This window comes from Bactrocera oleae, chromosome 3, assembly GCF_042242935.1.
Source record: "Bactrocera oleae isolate idBacOlea1 chromosome 3, idBacOlea1, whole genome shotgun sequence".
NCBI classification, from domain to species: domain Eukaryota; kingdom Metazoa; phylum Arthropoda; class Insecta; order Diptera; family Tephritidae; genus Bactrocera; species Bactrocera oleae.
The window spans coordinates 37,804,505-37,823,405 of NC_091537.1; the positions used below are offsets into that span (position 1 = coordinate 37,804,505).

The window sequence follows — 18,901 nt, forward strand, 5'->3', positions numbered from 1 at the left end:
TAGTGAAGCATGCAATTTCCTACCAAATCCATTCAATCATAAAAAAATAGATAGTGATAAAGCGGAGGCCCTTCCCGTTACAATTAAGAGCTGATACTTAAAGAACTTTTCATAGAGGTGTCTACCAACCAATTTTTCGGAGTACCAAGCGAAAAAAAAATATTATTTTTCTTTGACCCACTCTAATGTTTATGTACATATGTATGTACAGATACGCATACAACAATATAAGAAAAAGCATATATGACAATAAATTGCAATTAAAGGACAAAAGTAATATGCAAGCTACAAAATCTCAGTCTTCGGTTAGATCCAATGCAAGGCACAAGGCAATATTCACATATACATTCGTACACAAGTACTCACACCTTATCAAATAATAAACTGGAAAATGTTTATTTCTTTTTCTTAAAAAAGTATATCTTCTACTTAGTGATTATGAATTCAACTGATATAATACTGTAAACAGCGTTCAAATACGCTTTAATGGGTAGGTTTAAAGCCAACTTACAAAAAATGCACTTATATTTAGCATCTTCTAAACTTAAAGTATGTTTACGCGGTGAAATTTTCGTTGGTCCCCACATATATACACCTAATTCTGTTTTTACACGGTTTTGATTTCAAACGGTTTGTAAATAATTTTTTTTTTTTTTTTAATTTTTTAGACGATTATTCCATTAGCACGTTTCAAAATTTTTTAAAATTTACAGGAATTCCCTTTTTGGGGATACAAGCAAGTTTACTGGTCAGATCAATTGTAAAAAGCGTAAATTTAGGGGAATTCCCTTTTTATATCCACAAAAAGTTTACAAGCACTGCGAGTAACTGATGATGTCAGCAATTAAAAATTGTTCCTGTATTTATTATTATAATTTTAATTTTTTTTTTTAATTTTTTCTTATATTAAAAATTTAAAAACCTATTCTTTTTTTTAACATCATAGCTGTTTTATATAAACCTTGTTTTTCACGAATTTTAACAGGTTTCAAGGGGGTATTCTGGTTTAGAAATTCAAAAATATCGATTTAATTTCAATTATTTTCGGAGTTACAGCTCATTTTGTGATGCGCCGACCAAATCGACTGGCAACTCGACGCGGCAGAGCTTCTTTATACATTATAGTATCGCACTACGAGAGAATTTTTTTAAAAATTCTCTTTTACATTTTTAAAAAATTCCGAACTGCAAAAAATAGGGAAATACCCAAACATATTTTTCAAACAGCCGCCATTTTCAACAATTTCCATTTAGAGTTACTGGGAGTTCTAATATCCTGCACACCAGGATACGCCATTTTTTCATCAGTCCCCACTTTGCCGGCCTGGAATTTTATTGAAATTGTTTTTTTTTTTTAATATTAGAATTTATTTGTACGCTATAAACATCAATTAAAAAATGTATGGGAAAAATATTTCTTGTTTTTTTTAGTCAGGTCCGAGAAAGAGCCTAAAATTCGGGCTTCTAAACCAAAATACCCCCTTAAAGATAAGGAACCAATCACCTATTTTTGCATACAATCAACGTCTTTTAACGTGTTTTTCTGGAACCAATATACCGTATAAAAACAGATTATACATATGTATACATATACAAGTATTTATGCCTATTTTTAGTTTCAGTGCCCAGCTGGTTGTCTTTAAGTATATATGTATGTATATATATATAATTACACATATATGTGTATCAACTTTAAAGAAATACTGATATATATATATTCGTTGGAATTAATTGACAACTCACTTAATGTAGTGTCCTTTAATATAGCGAACAACCTGTTGATTGTAAAAAATAAATAAAAAAAATAAACAGGGTGTAACAAAGGCACCGCATATCTTCAAACCCCACCCTTTATTTCCTTTTCGTTAGTTATTTTTGTTCTATTGATATTTTTACCGGCGCACTTGGTAACCCTGTCATACAAAAATCCTCTGTACACTTTATTCTGTTGGAGGGCAACGGTTGTTAATGATTTGAGGCAGAGTGCATAACCGTTTTATTTACTTTTTAAAGCTTATATACATTTCCTTTGAAAAATTTTAGTTCTAGCTGCCTTCAGAGGGTATCGGGCGGAGATTTAAAAAATATTCATCACTACTTATAAACACGTATGTATTGTTTTTTTTATTCGACACGTTTTACACTTGACTTCACAGCACCAGTGAAATGTACATGCGCAACGTTCGATGACGTCGATGACTTGTGTACGATAGCCGCGACCGCAACACATCAAGTCACAGCCATCAACGCCGATTGATGTATCATTGCATTGACGCCCATGTGTTCCTTGAATACCTAAGCGCAAATTTTTCTCGCAGAAGCTTGGTGACTGTTCCAGGTAAACAATATCTTTGAGGCCAGGTGGCTTATGTTCTGGATTCTGCGGTTTCAACTGAAAGTTGTATCTGTTGGGAAAAAATAAAATTAAAACTATATAAGAGAAAAAGAGAGAGTGTAATACATAATAATTTTGTATTATGTAATATGTGTTTATATATAAAATTACAATTAATAATAATTTGTAATAATCATAATCGATCTGAACATACTATTTTCAATAAAATTTAGTTGACAAATTTATATGTGTATGATCAATTATATGTATTAGTTACTAACCTATTGTTCTTTTTCCCTTGACGTCCACGGCTCCGCACCGAATTTCGGGACAAGCTATTAACGGTATTTAAAGGTGGTTTATTTGGATGTGAATTTATTAAATGGTCTAGTATATGATCATTCATCATTCGATCTGCGCTGAAAGCATTCGGGCTAGCTGCATTAGGGCTTAGAGCCGTACTAGACATTCCAATGACATTTGAATTTGCAGAATTACTTGGTACTAAATTCCTATTTTGTCTTAGGCTATTACTGACCATTACGCGGGATGCACCATCAAAACGATCCTTAAGATTATCACCTATTACGCGAAAATTAGCCAGCCGCATCCAGCAAGTCTTTACGGTACAGGAGCCGGACATACCGTGGCATTTACATTCCTGACGCATTTCCGTTTGTACATGCTGAAATTGCCGAAACAAAAAATTGGTAAAATGTTTAATAATTTGTAATATATGTGTAAATAAGTAAAGCTTTATTTTATGATTTCAATAATAAATGCAAACATATTTCTTCAAATGACTATACTTTCCCATTAAGAATTGTCACCTTAATCAAACATTATTAATATATTTATATATAGGCAAACATTTATGGATTAAAACAAATGTTTTTAACGCTAATTTACGATGCCGCTGCAACTATTTCATTTTTAAAGCGTTATGGATGAAATGTAAAATCAATAAGTCACTAAATACAATAAATATTTTGGCGTTTAAGAATGAAAAAAGTTTTGCTACTTAAATTCTTAATTTGATTGTCGATTTCGGTAAATACTGCAATATAGAGATAAATACGCTTAAAATAAAACTTTTATGAGATATTTTCTTATAGCAACTGTTAAGTGTGTACATATGGAAGTTTTTTCTTATGTTTATCGTGAAGTTAACTTGAACCTTCATGACACACGTATTAATATTCTACATTGGCTCTCTTAATATTGCCTTATGTGTTCGGGCGTTCACGCAAATGTTGCCGTATTAAGCAAAAAATCGCGCAGCATGAGCCCAATTTTTATGCGCTTGTTGATATTTTCACAACAACCAAAGTAGCAACAGTATCAGTATCAACACATAAGGAAGGCCATCTCAGTAACACAATCAATAAAGCTTAATACCGTGGCAACGTATTAATAATAGTGCAGAGAAGAATAAATCGACGAATGGAGAGCAACAGAACGAATAGCCAGTTGACAAGGGAATGTAACTTAATTTTAAGATCTTGATACATATGTATATATATAATATTATAAACTACAAGTAGTTTTTTTCTAAAAATATAACTCATACAAAACTCACTGGGAAGGGAGAACAAATGATCCAATTTGATATTAATTGCGCAAGCAATTAGTGGTTCATACAAAGTTTAAAAACCACAATAAGCACAATATGCACGAGAAGACACATTAATACAGATTTTACAATAAATAAACATGTTTGACCATATGCAAAAGTGTAGATTATATAAATATTGAACGTTTTAGAAAAATATTTGAAAAAATTATTTACGCTATCACCAATTGCATTTGATTGCATCTTAACCCTTATAATATAATAATTATCTAATAGTTTTGATAGAGAACGTTCTGAGTTTTACCTATATACATATATATATATACATATGTATATATATTTTTACTAAGGCTAAGAACTTTTGTTTACCGCGGTCGCTTGTATCCCTATAAATACTATGTTAGTAAATATTTACAAGCACATGGCGTGCAGGGTATTGGGGACTTATTCTACTCACAACGAAAACTTTCCTTTTTAGCGGGCACTTCAGTTTTCCTATCAGCTTTGCTGTCAACATATTAATATTGGTTACCAGCAAGCTGCACGGTAGGAATCGAATCTGTGTGTGGCAGACATGAAAAAAAGGCGGCTGGCCACCAACTCGCGTTGCGTGTTCAATAAACGCTGTGAAGTGCGGTATGTATTTATTGCCCCACGGATTTAGAGCAACAGCGCAGTAACTTCAAATAAAAAATATAAAAATGAGAAGTATAAATCAAGAGCAAATGAACTATTACACATTTTACGATTTAAGCTCAAATGTTCATTTATATATATCTCGGCGAATCAAACTAGGTACGTATATATACATTTTTGTATATGTATATACATATGTATGCAATTGAAGAAGATACAAAGCGATTAATATATCTACGTACCCATATTATACTTGTTTGTGCAAATTATAAACGGGTTAATCTTATTGGAAACAATCCATTAAAATTCCCTGCAATGGTTGTAGTTTCAAAAAATGTAATAGTGTATCCGCTATCAAGCACCATTGCAATTAACACAGACTGCCAAAGTGGTCATAAAATGTTGTCTTTATAGTCGTTGTGGTTTTTATACTTGTCAGCGTAGTATATACGAGAACTATGAAGTAGCCTCTATTTTTTTTAATTGTCATTACTATTTACTATCTTTTTATTACGAATACAGTGCAATCTACCACACATGAATACCTATAATGAGATGTTTGATCGGTGTAACTAGTAATTATTTTTTAAGCCGATAATTATACAGAATGGTAATCATTATTATAAGCAAATGTTTGGATTTCATTCCAAAGTTTTAGTTTAAAGATTGTTTATTTATGCGCTTAAAAATTTATAGATAATTTGCTTAGTTTAAGACGAATATTTAAATTAATCTTGTGTGCACAGAAATGGTACCGAAATTCTTATATGAAAATTTCTTATATGGAAAAATATTAAAACCGCAATAGCTTCATATTATTTTCTACAATTTCACTATTGATAGTAATCGTTTAACGTCAACTTAATAAATATAACTTTCCGTGTATTAAAAAAATTAATAAATTCTATTCTAAGCAAATAGTACTTACACTGCGGCCAGCTTCGTTATTATGTAAGTTCATTTTTTCTCTCAAATTGCGACCACGTTCACCAGTGTCTACGAAATCACGTGAGAATTTAAAACCAAATCCGATATTGTCCGAGCACCCTCCCCATTCCCAGTCGCGAACACCCGCTACGCTGCCTGTTTGGTGGCTCGCTTGCGGCGATCGCGACTGATGGCTATAATCACAGGTGCACGATTCAATGGAGCCCTCGCTGCAGGCGCGCGCAATCGAATGTGTGACAGCGGCACTGGTGATGGCATAAATAAAGCCAGTCTCACGACAGCCTGAAAGAAAATAAATGTTTATAAAATAATGAATGTACAAAATGCGAAATAGGAGCATATCCATTATGAATGAACATTAAAGTGACAGCGAATAAAATATAAGCATTACAAACGTATACACATATAAACTTATGTATGTATGTATATAGAAATCATAGGGCTGTCCTCAAATGCTAATGGAGTATACACTAATGTGACAAATTTGAAATTTTTAGGAAGAACACATTTTTTAAACTCGATCTAACTGAGCACATTGGAGCATACCTATACGTTTGGATACGTACTTAACTATCAACATATGTATGTATAAATATTATTCCGCCAAGCTAGTATATTCAATAGTAAAAAACCGTAATAATTTAGTCCATAATAATGTTATTATTGTAAGGTTTCGCATATTATTCGAAGGAATGGTATAGGTTTCTGTAAATAACATGTAGGAGATGCAATGTATTTATTTTTCATATTTCATATTCGTCCTTTTTGTAAATACCGTTACTTTGCTCCTTTGTTTTGTTTTTGTTTCTTAAAGTATTTTAGATATTATAACTAATATTCAGATAATTTGCATCCATCAAATTTACATAACTATTTCGTAGCGTCATTCGCACATAAATACACTAAAATTCAATAAAAAGTTTCCATATATTCCACAAATATGCATATACGTAAGTGTAGACATGAAAATTTTGAATGTTCAAAATAACAATCGAATAATAGAAGTTGTCTTCGAAATTCCGGTTATATGACAGCTCAAGTTATCATTATTAAATTATCATGGAGCAAGATAAGTCGATAGCATACTGCTACAACAATAAAAGTAAAAATTAATTATTACAGATTGTTTGCAACCAATTTTACTGTATTTTTATTTTTATGAACCCTTATGTCACAATCGAAAGGTCCGACCGAAGACGCAGTTCTCCGTTTCATGAAGAGTTTTATGGAAATTCATATTTGTATGTAAATTACTTTATGTGGGCTTAAAGTATAGAGATTGAATTAGATGCACTTTTTTCAATAGCTTTTTTTGACAAATCACACGTGAGTTGTGTCAAGCTGTTATGTTATTTTGTTTAGAATTGTTTGGCATTTTATCATGAAAAGACCTGCTGAGCGTAATATTCGCAACACCATCACCCTCCTGAGACCCATAGTTCATTATTGGATAATATTAGACAGAAAAGACTCTAGCATGCAGTAAAGAAAATATAGCGGCCGTTGCTGAGAGTGTACACGAAGACTGTTTAGAGTCGATTCGGCGCCGTTCGCAGCAACTCGGACTGACGTATGGAACGACTTGGCGCATTTTACAACGAGATTTTAAATTGAAAGCGTACAAAATACAGCTTGAGCAAGGAATGAAGCCACTCGACCTTCCCAAGCGACTTCGTTTCGTTCTATGGGTTCATGAAAAGTTCGAAGAAGACCCGACGTTTTCGAGGCAAATTTTGTACAGCGAGGAGACCCATTTCTGGCTCAATGCGTATGTTAACAAGCAAAAGAGCTGCATATGGGACGAAGAGCAACCTGAAGAGATTCAACAGCTACTAATTCATACAGGAAAAATAACGGTTTGGTGTGGTGAAAACGTGCCCGTCAATGGCGACCGTTATCGCACCATGATAAACGACTATTTAATAAAATTGAAGCTCGTGATCTCGGCGACATTTGGATTTAACAAGATGGTGCCACTTTTCACATATCGTATCAATCAATGGATTTATTGAGAGAACACTTTGGTGAGCACATAATATCACGTTGTGTTCCGGTCAATTTGCCACCATTACTCGTTGGACTGAATGTTCTGCATTTCACTTTTACATACAAACGAAATGATTCAGTTTTAAAATCAAATGTACTTCTCACAAGAATATTGAACAGGAGACTTATATCAATTTTATGGAAAAAAATTAAGTTTTTAATAAAGTATTTTGTAGTAAACTGCGCGCCATCAATACAACTAATCACTTTAGGTATATACAATTTTTCCAAGAAATGTCGTTTAGATTTTTTTATATCATTGCCATGCGGTTCCAACTCCTTCTATTAGTCAACTAAGTACTTTCGATACGATGCTTCTTCCTAATCAAACGTCTGCATCTTTCCTAACGGCCAGTTGGAAACGCCCTTCTGAAAGACATCGTTACAATCTCCCTATTGCAAGTAAAGTAGAAGTCTTGCCATCATATGTTTTTATTTTAAATACAACCTTGCTTACTTGATAATATGCTACAAAGCTATTAACAAATATATAATAATAAATAAAAGTATAAAAACAGTAAATCATCAATAATCCCTTAAAAGCCTATTTCGAGTTATTTGTAACGTGAAATCATTATTTTGCAATACTCATATGGCAGAACTCATGTTAGCTCGATAAAATTTAAATTTTTGGGGTATATAATAATTACATATCAGTTGAAAACAAATATTATTTTCTTTAAACAGCTCTTTCGATTTAAAATAAAATTAAATCATTCGGTTTGTTAAAAGGAAATCACATCAATATCATTCGGCTTCTGTAACATATCTGATAATTATACATAAAACATAGTAGTTGTAGATATGTCAATTTTGTTGGGGCTGTAAATACACTTTGAAGAAATTTTTTTTTATTTTCAGATATCGAAATATGTATATAGTTCGAAAATATTTGTGTTTAACATTTTTTTAATTTTGTTTTTATGTCCACGTAGTATAGCAATTTTTTCCCTACCAGTAGTTTTTGGTGGAGTACCTATATTCTCGACCTAGATAATTTATGCCCAATAATAAAGGAGAAGAACTCTAAACCTGCAGGTCATGTTTTGATTTATTTGACAAGTATTTACTGTATTTTAGCTTCACGGTATATGTAAATATTGATACAAGCCTAAAGAATGCAGACGCGTCTCAATGTTTGTTTCAAATTTATGTTTAAGAAAAAAATATTGAAGCTTAAAAGAACATTTCATTGATTTAAAAGGAAAAACGATATTATTTTATGTGTACAAAATTTCTCTCTAGAAGTTTTAAATCTAATTGTAGATATTTAAGTCAAATATTTAACTATTCCTTCAACTGTTCTTTGCTAGCTGAGTTTGTGTATAAACAAGCAGAAATTTACGACACGTCTTTCGGAGGAATTTTGTTGTGTGATACATCTTACCATATTATACATATAGAGTACATACTCTTTTATTTAAATTAAAAATTTATCTAAAAAAAAAACATTTTAAAAAGAAAATGAATTAAAATTGGCTTACAATTTCATTTTTATGTGGTATCTTCGAATTCCTACTAAATGTGCATACATTGTTTGCATTAAATTTCATTTCCCACATATTTAAACTAATATTTACCGTATATACCAGTACACTTGCCGCACCGAAGTGTTTGCCTTTTGAAATTTTTTTATTGTTTTGCTGTACAAAACGATCTCAGTTTTGATAAGACACATGCGGAAGGAAGTTCGAGTATTCGCTTTTTGTAATATTTATACATACACATATTTACCATAAGTACATACATATGTAAATATTAAGAGGGAGTGGGTACGGTGGTGCTCTGTTTAAAGGCGTGTGCCAGTGTACGACCTATTTGTCACGATAATATGAAAAGTTAGTATATAATAATAAAATATACAAGTATATAAGCAACATATATATTAACCAAAAATTTAACACAAACATCCTAAGCACACCGGTGAACCTTCGTGCATATGTATCTAACTAGAAAAATAAGGCGTGTGTCACGCAGCAGATACATTCTGAATAAAAAAAAAAAATAAAGATAAAAATATCAACTACACTTCGGAACACATGGCCTCCAGTGAATATGAGATAATCAATATTAAAATATATACATACATATGTATACAGTGAGCCCGAAAGTGTTTACTAAAAGTAATATTTTTACATTTTATTTTTTTATTGAAAAATTTGCGATATTCTTAAAATTTTTTGTAACAGGTACGCATTCTGGTTTCATACTGTTCTTACATTGAGCGTCATTTTAATGATAGCTATTCCGTAGGTGTCTCAAAAATTTACGGCTCATTTTTGTGTTTGATAGAACCAGTTTAAGTTATAGTTTCTTAACCACTTGTCTTGCTGAGTCAGATTAAATAATTTATAACACACATATTTACTTTTATATGAATTATTAATGACAAATTTGATAGGACAAAATGCCGAAAATTCTATCTTAAGTAAACTAAGGCATATTGGAGAAAAAAGTATGCGCGATATTTCAATTGGTTTTATTTCAAAAATTCGAAAAAAAACAAGTTTGCCGAAAAATACTGTTAAAACTGAAAAACCACAGAATTTATCTCCATGCGCGAAGGATCCTTGAAACGATTATTGTTGTCGGGAGCCATAGAAAATTGGATAGAAGCCAATAAAGTAATCACTTTTTTAAATATTAATGTCTGTAACGAAACTCAGCTTTGCGCTCAGTTCGGCTTTAAGCGTTCACTCTGCAGACACCCTTAAGCAACATGCAAATTGGGATGTTGAACAATGGAAGCTGATTCCGTGGTCTGATGAATCCAAAGTAAATGATTTGGGATCTAACGGGAGAGTATAATCTTGGTACGACAAAAATGTTGATAAAACTTCACGCAACATTCAACAAACGTTAAAATATTGTGGTGGCTCTCTTGTGCTATCGGGTTGTTTTCAGAGCAATAAACTAGGAATTATTCGTAAAATTAATCGAATTAATGGAAGAATCCCAGGATTGCATTAATTTTCTAAAGGACTCTAACCGAAAAATTGGCTGCAAACCAGGGGAGACTTTTACTCATGCAAGATAATGACACTAAACACAAGGAAAAAATAACACTGAAATGACTCCTGGACAGGAAACGCTTGACATAAATTAACCAATGAAAATCTGTGGAATATATTAAAGAAAAGAGTTATTCGAAACTCAGTCCCTTAAAATGTTGAAGAGTTTTGGGCGGCCGGCACTGAAGCTTGGTTAACTAAACCCCACAAATTTTAAATCATTTAAAGAAACGGACGAAGGACCAAAAACAAATGTCACAAGCTCATTTAACCTTAAGTACCTTAGTTCCGACCTAATATATATATGTTTAATATTATATTTTTTAGCTTTAGCAAAACCTAACAAATTGAATGGCGGCAATCATATAATATTTCAAATATGCTGAAGTGCAACAAACGTTTTCAAATAATAAATATTTATATTGTCGATAAACTGAACCACTACCGATATTAACTCGCAGGTATCGATGTTCCAAAACAGCTAACATCCCTGAATCATACGTACATTGTAGTATAAATAAGGGAAAGAGACGCACGGTTCAGATTATTTCGATGGTTTGCTAAAGATAAGAAAAGGGCATGCGCACCTGGTCGATATACGCGAACGTACACGAAAGTTTTAACATAGGTTTGCCATCTTGATTTTTGTACGCTAAAAAATGTAACTTTTCACATGTACAAACATACTTATATATATTTTTAAGACGTCAAAGCCACGTTCTTATTTTCATATATATGATAAAATTATGACGCATTAAACGTACGTTTCTGCTTCAAATCTTTTTGGTACATATTTATATGTATATTATTTGTTCTTATGTTAAAAAATGCGTTTTGTGGTACAAGTATATGTTAACGTTTACTAATACAACACACATCCCATAATAGATGTATTGCTAATACTTGAGCAAATTTCACGGGCCATGCTTCAGCATGCGTAGGCATTGTAATTTTTCTTATGTTTAGGATATTTTTTGGAATATGAAGTTTATGGTTATTACAGTATTTTGCACACAAAAGTTTTGGGTTTGGATATTAGTATATTCATAACTGATCCAATAAATAAACGACAGGCGTGGAACTTTCCTTTCGAACATATACACATATACATACATATACATATGTGGATGTTGCTCTACTTAGTTGAAATTGCCGGAGAACATTAACAATAGGTATTGTATAGTTGAGTATTCCTATTACATTTCAATTTACTGACTGAATATATTTGTGTATATTTAAATACACATATTCACGTATGTGATTTAATTGTAATATTGGGCTCAGCTGTAGGGCCGCTAATACTTAATGTTCCTTCCATTCATCCAAGTCCTTGCCTACTTGTTTTGTTACTCGGTATTGTTGGGAAGAGTCCTCGTCCGGACGTCTGTATTTCACCCAATTGTTTTGTGCAATATTAGGGACTTCTCTTTTTCCCTTTTCGTGGCGCAAGCACTTGTATCATCTTTGATCAGTATTTGCAGTTGTTCATCCTTTTTAAAGCAGCACCCAATTTGTAAAAGAGCCGCACGCGTACATACATTTGAATGGATGTATTAGTACTTATGAACGGTCTATGTACATACATATGTGTTTAACCACTTAAAAATGAACATTGACATGTATCTCGTTTCTAGTGCTGTTGAGGATTATTTATTTGCAGACACAACAATATGTGTTTGTTATTCCTGTTATTTAAGCTGCTTTAGCTTAAAGGTCGTGTGTCTATATTTGTTTAACATGTTATATTGATTCATCAAGACAAGAGAGGATATTATCACGGAAAATCCAGTTAAGACATATGATCTTACAGTTTACAATGCTCCTTGTATTTAAATACTTACTGTCTTATGTATGTATATATTTACCCATATATATAACTATACATATACATATATGTGTGTATATGCAATACAAGAGATTTACGGAGAGAACTTTTTCATTATTAACAAATATGTGTGTATACATATTATTGTATATTATATATGTATGCCTGGGAGAGAGTAAATTTATTTTAAAGCACTCTGAATATATTTCTGTTGACCAATTTTTTCTATTACGTCTAGATTTGTATACTCTTGCAACATGTTGCTACAGAGAATAATAGTTTTGTTCACCTAACAGTTGTTTGTATCACCTAAAAATAATCGAGTTAGATATAGAGATACGAGACGAATTGAAATCCGGTTGACTGTCTATTCGCGCGTCCGTCCGTCTGTCTGTGCAAACTGTTACTTGAGAAAAAACATGAAACTTTGTACATGTGTTTCTTAGTCAAATCGGGAGGACGAGCTCTTAGATGGGCGTAATCGGACCACAAACCGCCATTAATCGAAAGCCTATAAAATGGCATAACTTAGTCGCAAATTAAGATACGTAATTGTAATTTACTGTCCTATTATAAGTTTAAGGTATATATCGCCCAAACCATTTAAGCTATATCACCGAAATTTGCACAGAACTAATTATTCTGAAACTCTACCGATAGTGTGAAAATGGGTGAAATCGGATGATAAATGCATCAAGTTTTGTCAAAAACGACTAAAAGTGCGATAAATCAATAACTAAATGCGTCATAGACATTTTGCTCGACCAATTTCAATCAAATTTGGTACACAGCATTATTTTGACATTCCAATATTATTGTGCTAAAATGGGCAAAACCGAACTGTAATCACCTACTTCCTATATAAAACAACTTTAAATTCCATCTAATTTTTTTACTTACTTTACAGTATACATATAAAGCACCAATTATTACATCGGATTAAAACTTTTCACAAATAGTGCCATTAAGGTATGCCACCGAAGCTCTTTAAAATATCAAAATCATACCATAGATGTGGACCCCAGAGCCTATGGCTGACTTTTTGCCGAAAATATCGGCCAACGTGATATATATTTGAAATAAGTAGATAATCCTTTCCTGATAATAGTATGTCTGTATATAATAGAAAGATTTTCGAACTTCCGGCTGACCTTATACCCAATATATCAGCCAATATGTGAGTTATCTTAGTAAAATTGAGTGAGTTCTCTCCTAACGGTACATATCTGTGTTTAAAATGGATAACTAATATCAGGATTTTCAAACATCTAGTTGACTTTACTCCTTATATATTTTTGAGGGTATGTGATAGGTACCTCACAATGAAACTCAGAGAACATACTTTTTTGTTAATAATATGAAGTAGTGTCAAAACTGGATAAAATCGGGTCACTACTACATCCATCCCCCATATATCTACTGCAAGATTTTGAATTTTCCGGTTAGTTGTATACCGTATATATCGGTCAATATGTAAGATATCCTATCAAAATTAAATGAACGTATAATCTTGGATATACATACTTTAGTTTAACGCCGAATATACAATAATTTCCGTTCGGTTCGGTTAAGGTTATGTCAGATATATGAAATTTGAACATGATTTTAATATAATTTTCGTCGAATAATGCATGTTGAATTCTTTTGCAACATTCTTTGATATGCAGTTTTGCCAACACCTGATGGTATTTCCGCCGCTTTGAGCCTTGAGAGTTGCAAGAGTATGAAATGTTCGGTTACACCCCAAATTAGTTTAGTTTTTTATCTCCGAAACTATTGTATCATATATGTATACATTTCAAATAAGTTTAGCGAGGACCGTAATTAAACATCTATGTGCTGCTACTTATTTACATGTTAAATTCTCTGTTTAGAGCACTAAATATGATGAAGATCATTCACAATAAGTTTAACAAAAAAAATTTTTTTAAGAACGTTGTTAAAAACATCAGCATTAAACTGTGGTACTGAAATCTGTAAGTTTCATTATATGACAAAGGATATAAACCTAGAGAGAGCTTTCTTGTTAAAGATGAAAATTCAGTATCTACATATAATTTATAAATAATGAATTAAAAGGGTGAAACTATAGACGATTTTATTGGGATATTTGGGATCAGTCAAATATCATGCAGTTGTTAAAAAGCTGCAGAAAATCTTGCAGGTCACTTTTGGACCTTGCATTTAGACAGGCTTCTAAAAATGAAGATAATAACAGATGGTTGAATACATATACATACATTTAGGTGTATGTATGTGGAGGAAATTGGACATGCATCAAACTGTCAGCAATTCAGAAGATTGACAAAATTGTCCTAAGGCAACAGAAGCCACCTATTACGTTGTAAATGACAACTTCATTAGTTACAGAGCAAAGGCGCACAACAGCGCAGACAGCATGAGTGCTGACAGCTAAAGAATGATTTTCTTATTACATTTGGTGTGAACAAGAAAATTGTATGTGTTAATAATGCAAAAGGCGTATTTTATATCAGGTATGGGCAGCATCCTGCTGTGAGGTTTTCGAACTTCGAGTGTGGTCGAAATCTCTATTGAAAAAAAGAAGTGTTCAGATAAATGCCACTTTCTTTCCGCCTATTACCTTAAAGGATATTGTACAAAATTTGTAATTTGAAACGTCTAAATCGATTATGATTAAATAGGACATACACATGTATAAAACCATAAATGTTAAATGTTGAACAATAATAATATATATAAAAGTATACAACTTCCAAAACATAAATAGCCTTACCTCTATCGACAATTTTGCCGAACAAATTTTTGCCGCGCAGAAAATTTCTTGTTGAACAGTTCCAACGCCGATTTCGAAATTGATGCTGACATTCACTTATAGCAAGGTTGGCTCCTTTCACTAGTGCACCCAATACGCCAGGATTATCACGAACTAAGCGTCGTTGTTTTCGTCGTAGTGTGGAATGAATGGCGGGATCCATATACATAATACCCGAGCTAAGTGGTGATATATTATTTGGTTCCCCCACTTTAGCTATACCCCTAGAATAAAAAAGCAATAATAAATCATTTCATATAATAAATTTCTTGTTGTATAGCTATAAAAACGTGTACTATGGAGGAACCATTATTAACTCGTCGTGAAAACCGAAATACTACATTACATACGCATCACCACTTGTTTTGCAATGAAAGCTGATTAATTAGTTCGAAAAAAGGAAGAATGAAACTGATGATTCCTTTGCTATATACTCAGCTCCATATTCCTTCTTTTGAGCTAAAGAACCTTACATATAGAAAATACCATATGTTCACATTAGTTCTGTTTGTAAGTGTATTTTAGGTTTAATTATTGTTATTTTTATTTATTAAATTGATATAATTATCTTAGTAGTTCGATTATTTATATACATATGGGTGTGTAACATTTTGAAAGAAAATATTTCAATTATAAATCATATGGATACATTAAATAATATTAGGGCGCTTAATATACCAATAATTAATTTTGTATATAGAAGCATTTGTAAAAAAAATTAAATTAAATTGGATGATGCTTGACAAAATATTCGGTTCTAATTTTTGTACCTATACATACATTTATTATCAATTAGATTTTCCATTAAATATTAAGGTTTTATAGTTTTTAAAATCAAGTATCGAGTGCATAAGACTTTTTCTAACTTTTATTAACTGCATTTACTGGACGTTGATATTTATATCTACACATATACATACAAGTATATGTATATATAGATTCGCTTTCCTTGTCCTTTTAGTAATAATGTGATCCACCCTCAATGAAAGGACATATTCTACCAAAAAATAAATAGTAATTCCGGTGCATAATATTTTATTTTGTTGCAAACGTCGAGTTTCTTTCTTAAAAAAAAAAACCAAAATAACAAAAGACTTAAGCAGCAAACTTAAATTGAATCATTGTTGTTTTAAGAACGAGATTGTTTTAATACTTTATGCAATTTGCGGACTTACCACCACATGGATCCTTTTCCTCGACCTGGTTTCGGTTTACTTCCCGTTGATGTGCATAATGCTATTAAGCATAAGTAAAGCGCTGCAGATAAATCCATTATTATAAATAACTTTTAGGTGGTTTTGGTTTATATGTTTTTTTTAGTAACTGTGACTATACTGTAGAAAGGATTGCAACATAAAACAAACTCTCACTTTTTAAAGTTGTCAATGCTTTAAGCTTATTGATTACTTTCAAATTATTTGCACTTGATAAAACTAATACCTCGAGTTTTTTCAAATTTCAGGTATTCCATACTACAAGTATGTCATAACTTCAATGCAACTTTCCATGCACAACCATGAATTACCATTTAATTACAAAATTTTCAAAAATATTCAGATATATTCAATTATTTTAGTTTAATTGAAGACGTTTAATATTCACATATTTATTTTTTCAGAAGGAATTATTTTAAATATTCATGTTTCATACAACTTTCCGCAAGTTTCATGTAAAGTATTTAACAACTACAATTAATACGAGTTTTCTCACATATCCATTCATATATACGTATGTAGGTGTGTACATTTAAGTATGCATATTTTCGTTCACAAATATGAATTACAAAAGTTTTGCAATTAAAGAAAGCTTAGGTATTTGCTTTGGAAAACTAGTTAAATTACAAAAAATTTAACAGTACGAATAGTACTGTTACCCGATTCAATGCTATCGCCAAACTGACACTGAAGTAATTTGGCCTCACCTTCTTTACTTCGAACGCTGTCATAGTCGGATCGTTCTTAGTTGTATTGCCTTCTTTCATGAGGGTGACTAAGTTGTAGAGATCAAGATGTTATTACTGTAGCAGTCTAGCTGTGTGATCGTTAGTGTAGTTGATTATAGAAACCCTTGAGTAAGAGAGAGAAAAATATTCCGTTTGGTGATCTCAAACTAGATAGGAATGATAATATTACGTATGCAAGAGTGGTAAACATGATTGCCTTATGTAGTCATGTTACTCTGACTGAGCATCAGTGGCCAATCATTATTGTATATAAAATAAAAGATCGGCCAATAAAAACACAGAGTAAGCGTCAGCGTTCAGAAATTAGCAGAAATCTCTCAATATGTGATATTATATACAATGTTATATATATGTATGTGTTACACTAAATCATCGTATAATACAACTACGTAGTATATGTCAATTTTGGATATAAATATTTTTAAACTCTATATATAATATATACATATTGTATGTATGTTTGCACATATGTATATAATAAGGTATCAAGGTGTTATACAGAATTGAAAATACTTGAATACATATACGATGTAAAATTCATGTAACCAAAATTTTTATGTACGTACATGTACCAGCAGACAGTTCAATAACGAAATTATGGAAATTGCAACGTGCAATAGACATGCATACATAATTATGTATACATGAAATATTTCTTTTTTCAGTTTTCAATACACTGACTTAAAAAAGGAAATGGAAAAAGAATTGAATTCAAAAAATTTAAGTTTACCCAATTGGTTTCAACAAATCAAATAAGATTATTTCGACTTAATGTCACATGAAATATATTTTTCATTGATTCTTAATATACAAGTGCCTAAATACAGTGAAATTCACCAATACCGTAAGCCCTTATAACTGGACGTGTCCCATAACCGGACACATTTCATGAACACAGCGTTTTCATTAATATTTTCATACAAAACCTATAAGCGGACAGGAGTACGTTTCATCGACCGGACACGGACACTATTATGGTAATATATCGTTCAAATTATCTCTGATTAACGGGCAAGAGTTCATAAAATGTGTGAACGTTATGATTGTCAATCATTCCTCCTCTATTATGTTGTTGTAATTTTTATTGACATTGTTGTCGAGTGGTTACGGGTCTAAAATATGTATTTGAACTCTATTGAATTGGGTGATTTTTATTTTGGTAAATCGTTTCGTGGATATTTATTCAACTTATGCCTTTCCTAAGTACAAATTAATTTCTTAAATATAACACAGTTAATACAATACAACTTTTGTGCACTTTTGTGAATTTAAGAATACATATTAAACACAAGTTTTTGCCTTGCTCCCATATGTGCCGAACAAAAACACTGCGACGGTGGGTGTCCGGTATATGTAAAAATGTATGTAAAAAAATTGTTTTTTTTTGTTTTTGTGGATCTTCTAACACAGATCTATTATCGATTTAATTTGAACATACCACACTTCAGGCGTTGTCTTGAAAGTGCGACATGCTATCGTATGGGAAAAGATATTTGCTTATATTATATATAAAATCCTTGAGCTTATATAATTTTTGTGTTCGATATTTTGTTTTATATTGTTGAATTCAAAAAAGGCATATTTATGTATTTATTATGCACATAATACATTTTATTTGTATTGAGATATGTATGATTTAAAAAAATATTAACATATAAATTTAATTTTGTTAATAATAGAGCATGAACTAAGTGAGGAAATTTAGACATATCGTTTTATACTGTCAAAAATGTTTCATCTCACACTAATCATATTTACGAATTTTATCTC

The 18,901-nt window shown here is 31.6% G+C and overlaps 1 protein-coding gene across 1 annotated transcript; it reads right to left on the reverse strand.

Moving 5' to 3' along the window:
* Nucleotides 1-1,962: 1,962 nt before the first annotated feature.
* wg (Wnt family member 1 wingless) lies at nt 1,963-17,071 on the reverse strand. The gene is made up of 5 exons (XM_014239546.3): nt 16,344-17,071; nt 15,130-15,392; nt 5,473-5,774; nt 2,617-3,020; nt 1,963-2,405 (listed from the first exon to the last, which is right to left on the reverse strand). Exons 1-5 carry the CDS (start codon nt 16,439-16,441, stop codon nt 2,099-2,101), a joined length of 1,374 nt encoding a protein of 457 aa, XP_014095021.1. The 5' UTR covers nt 16,442-17,071; the 3' UTR covers nt 1,963-2,098.
* Nucleotides 17,072-18,901: the final 1,830 nt, after the last annotated feature.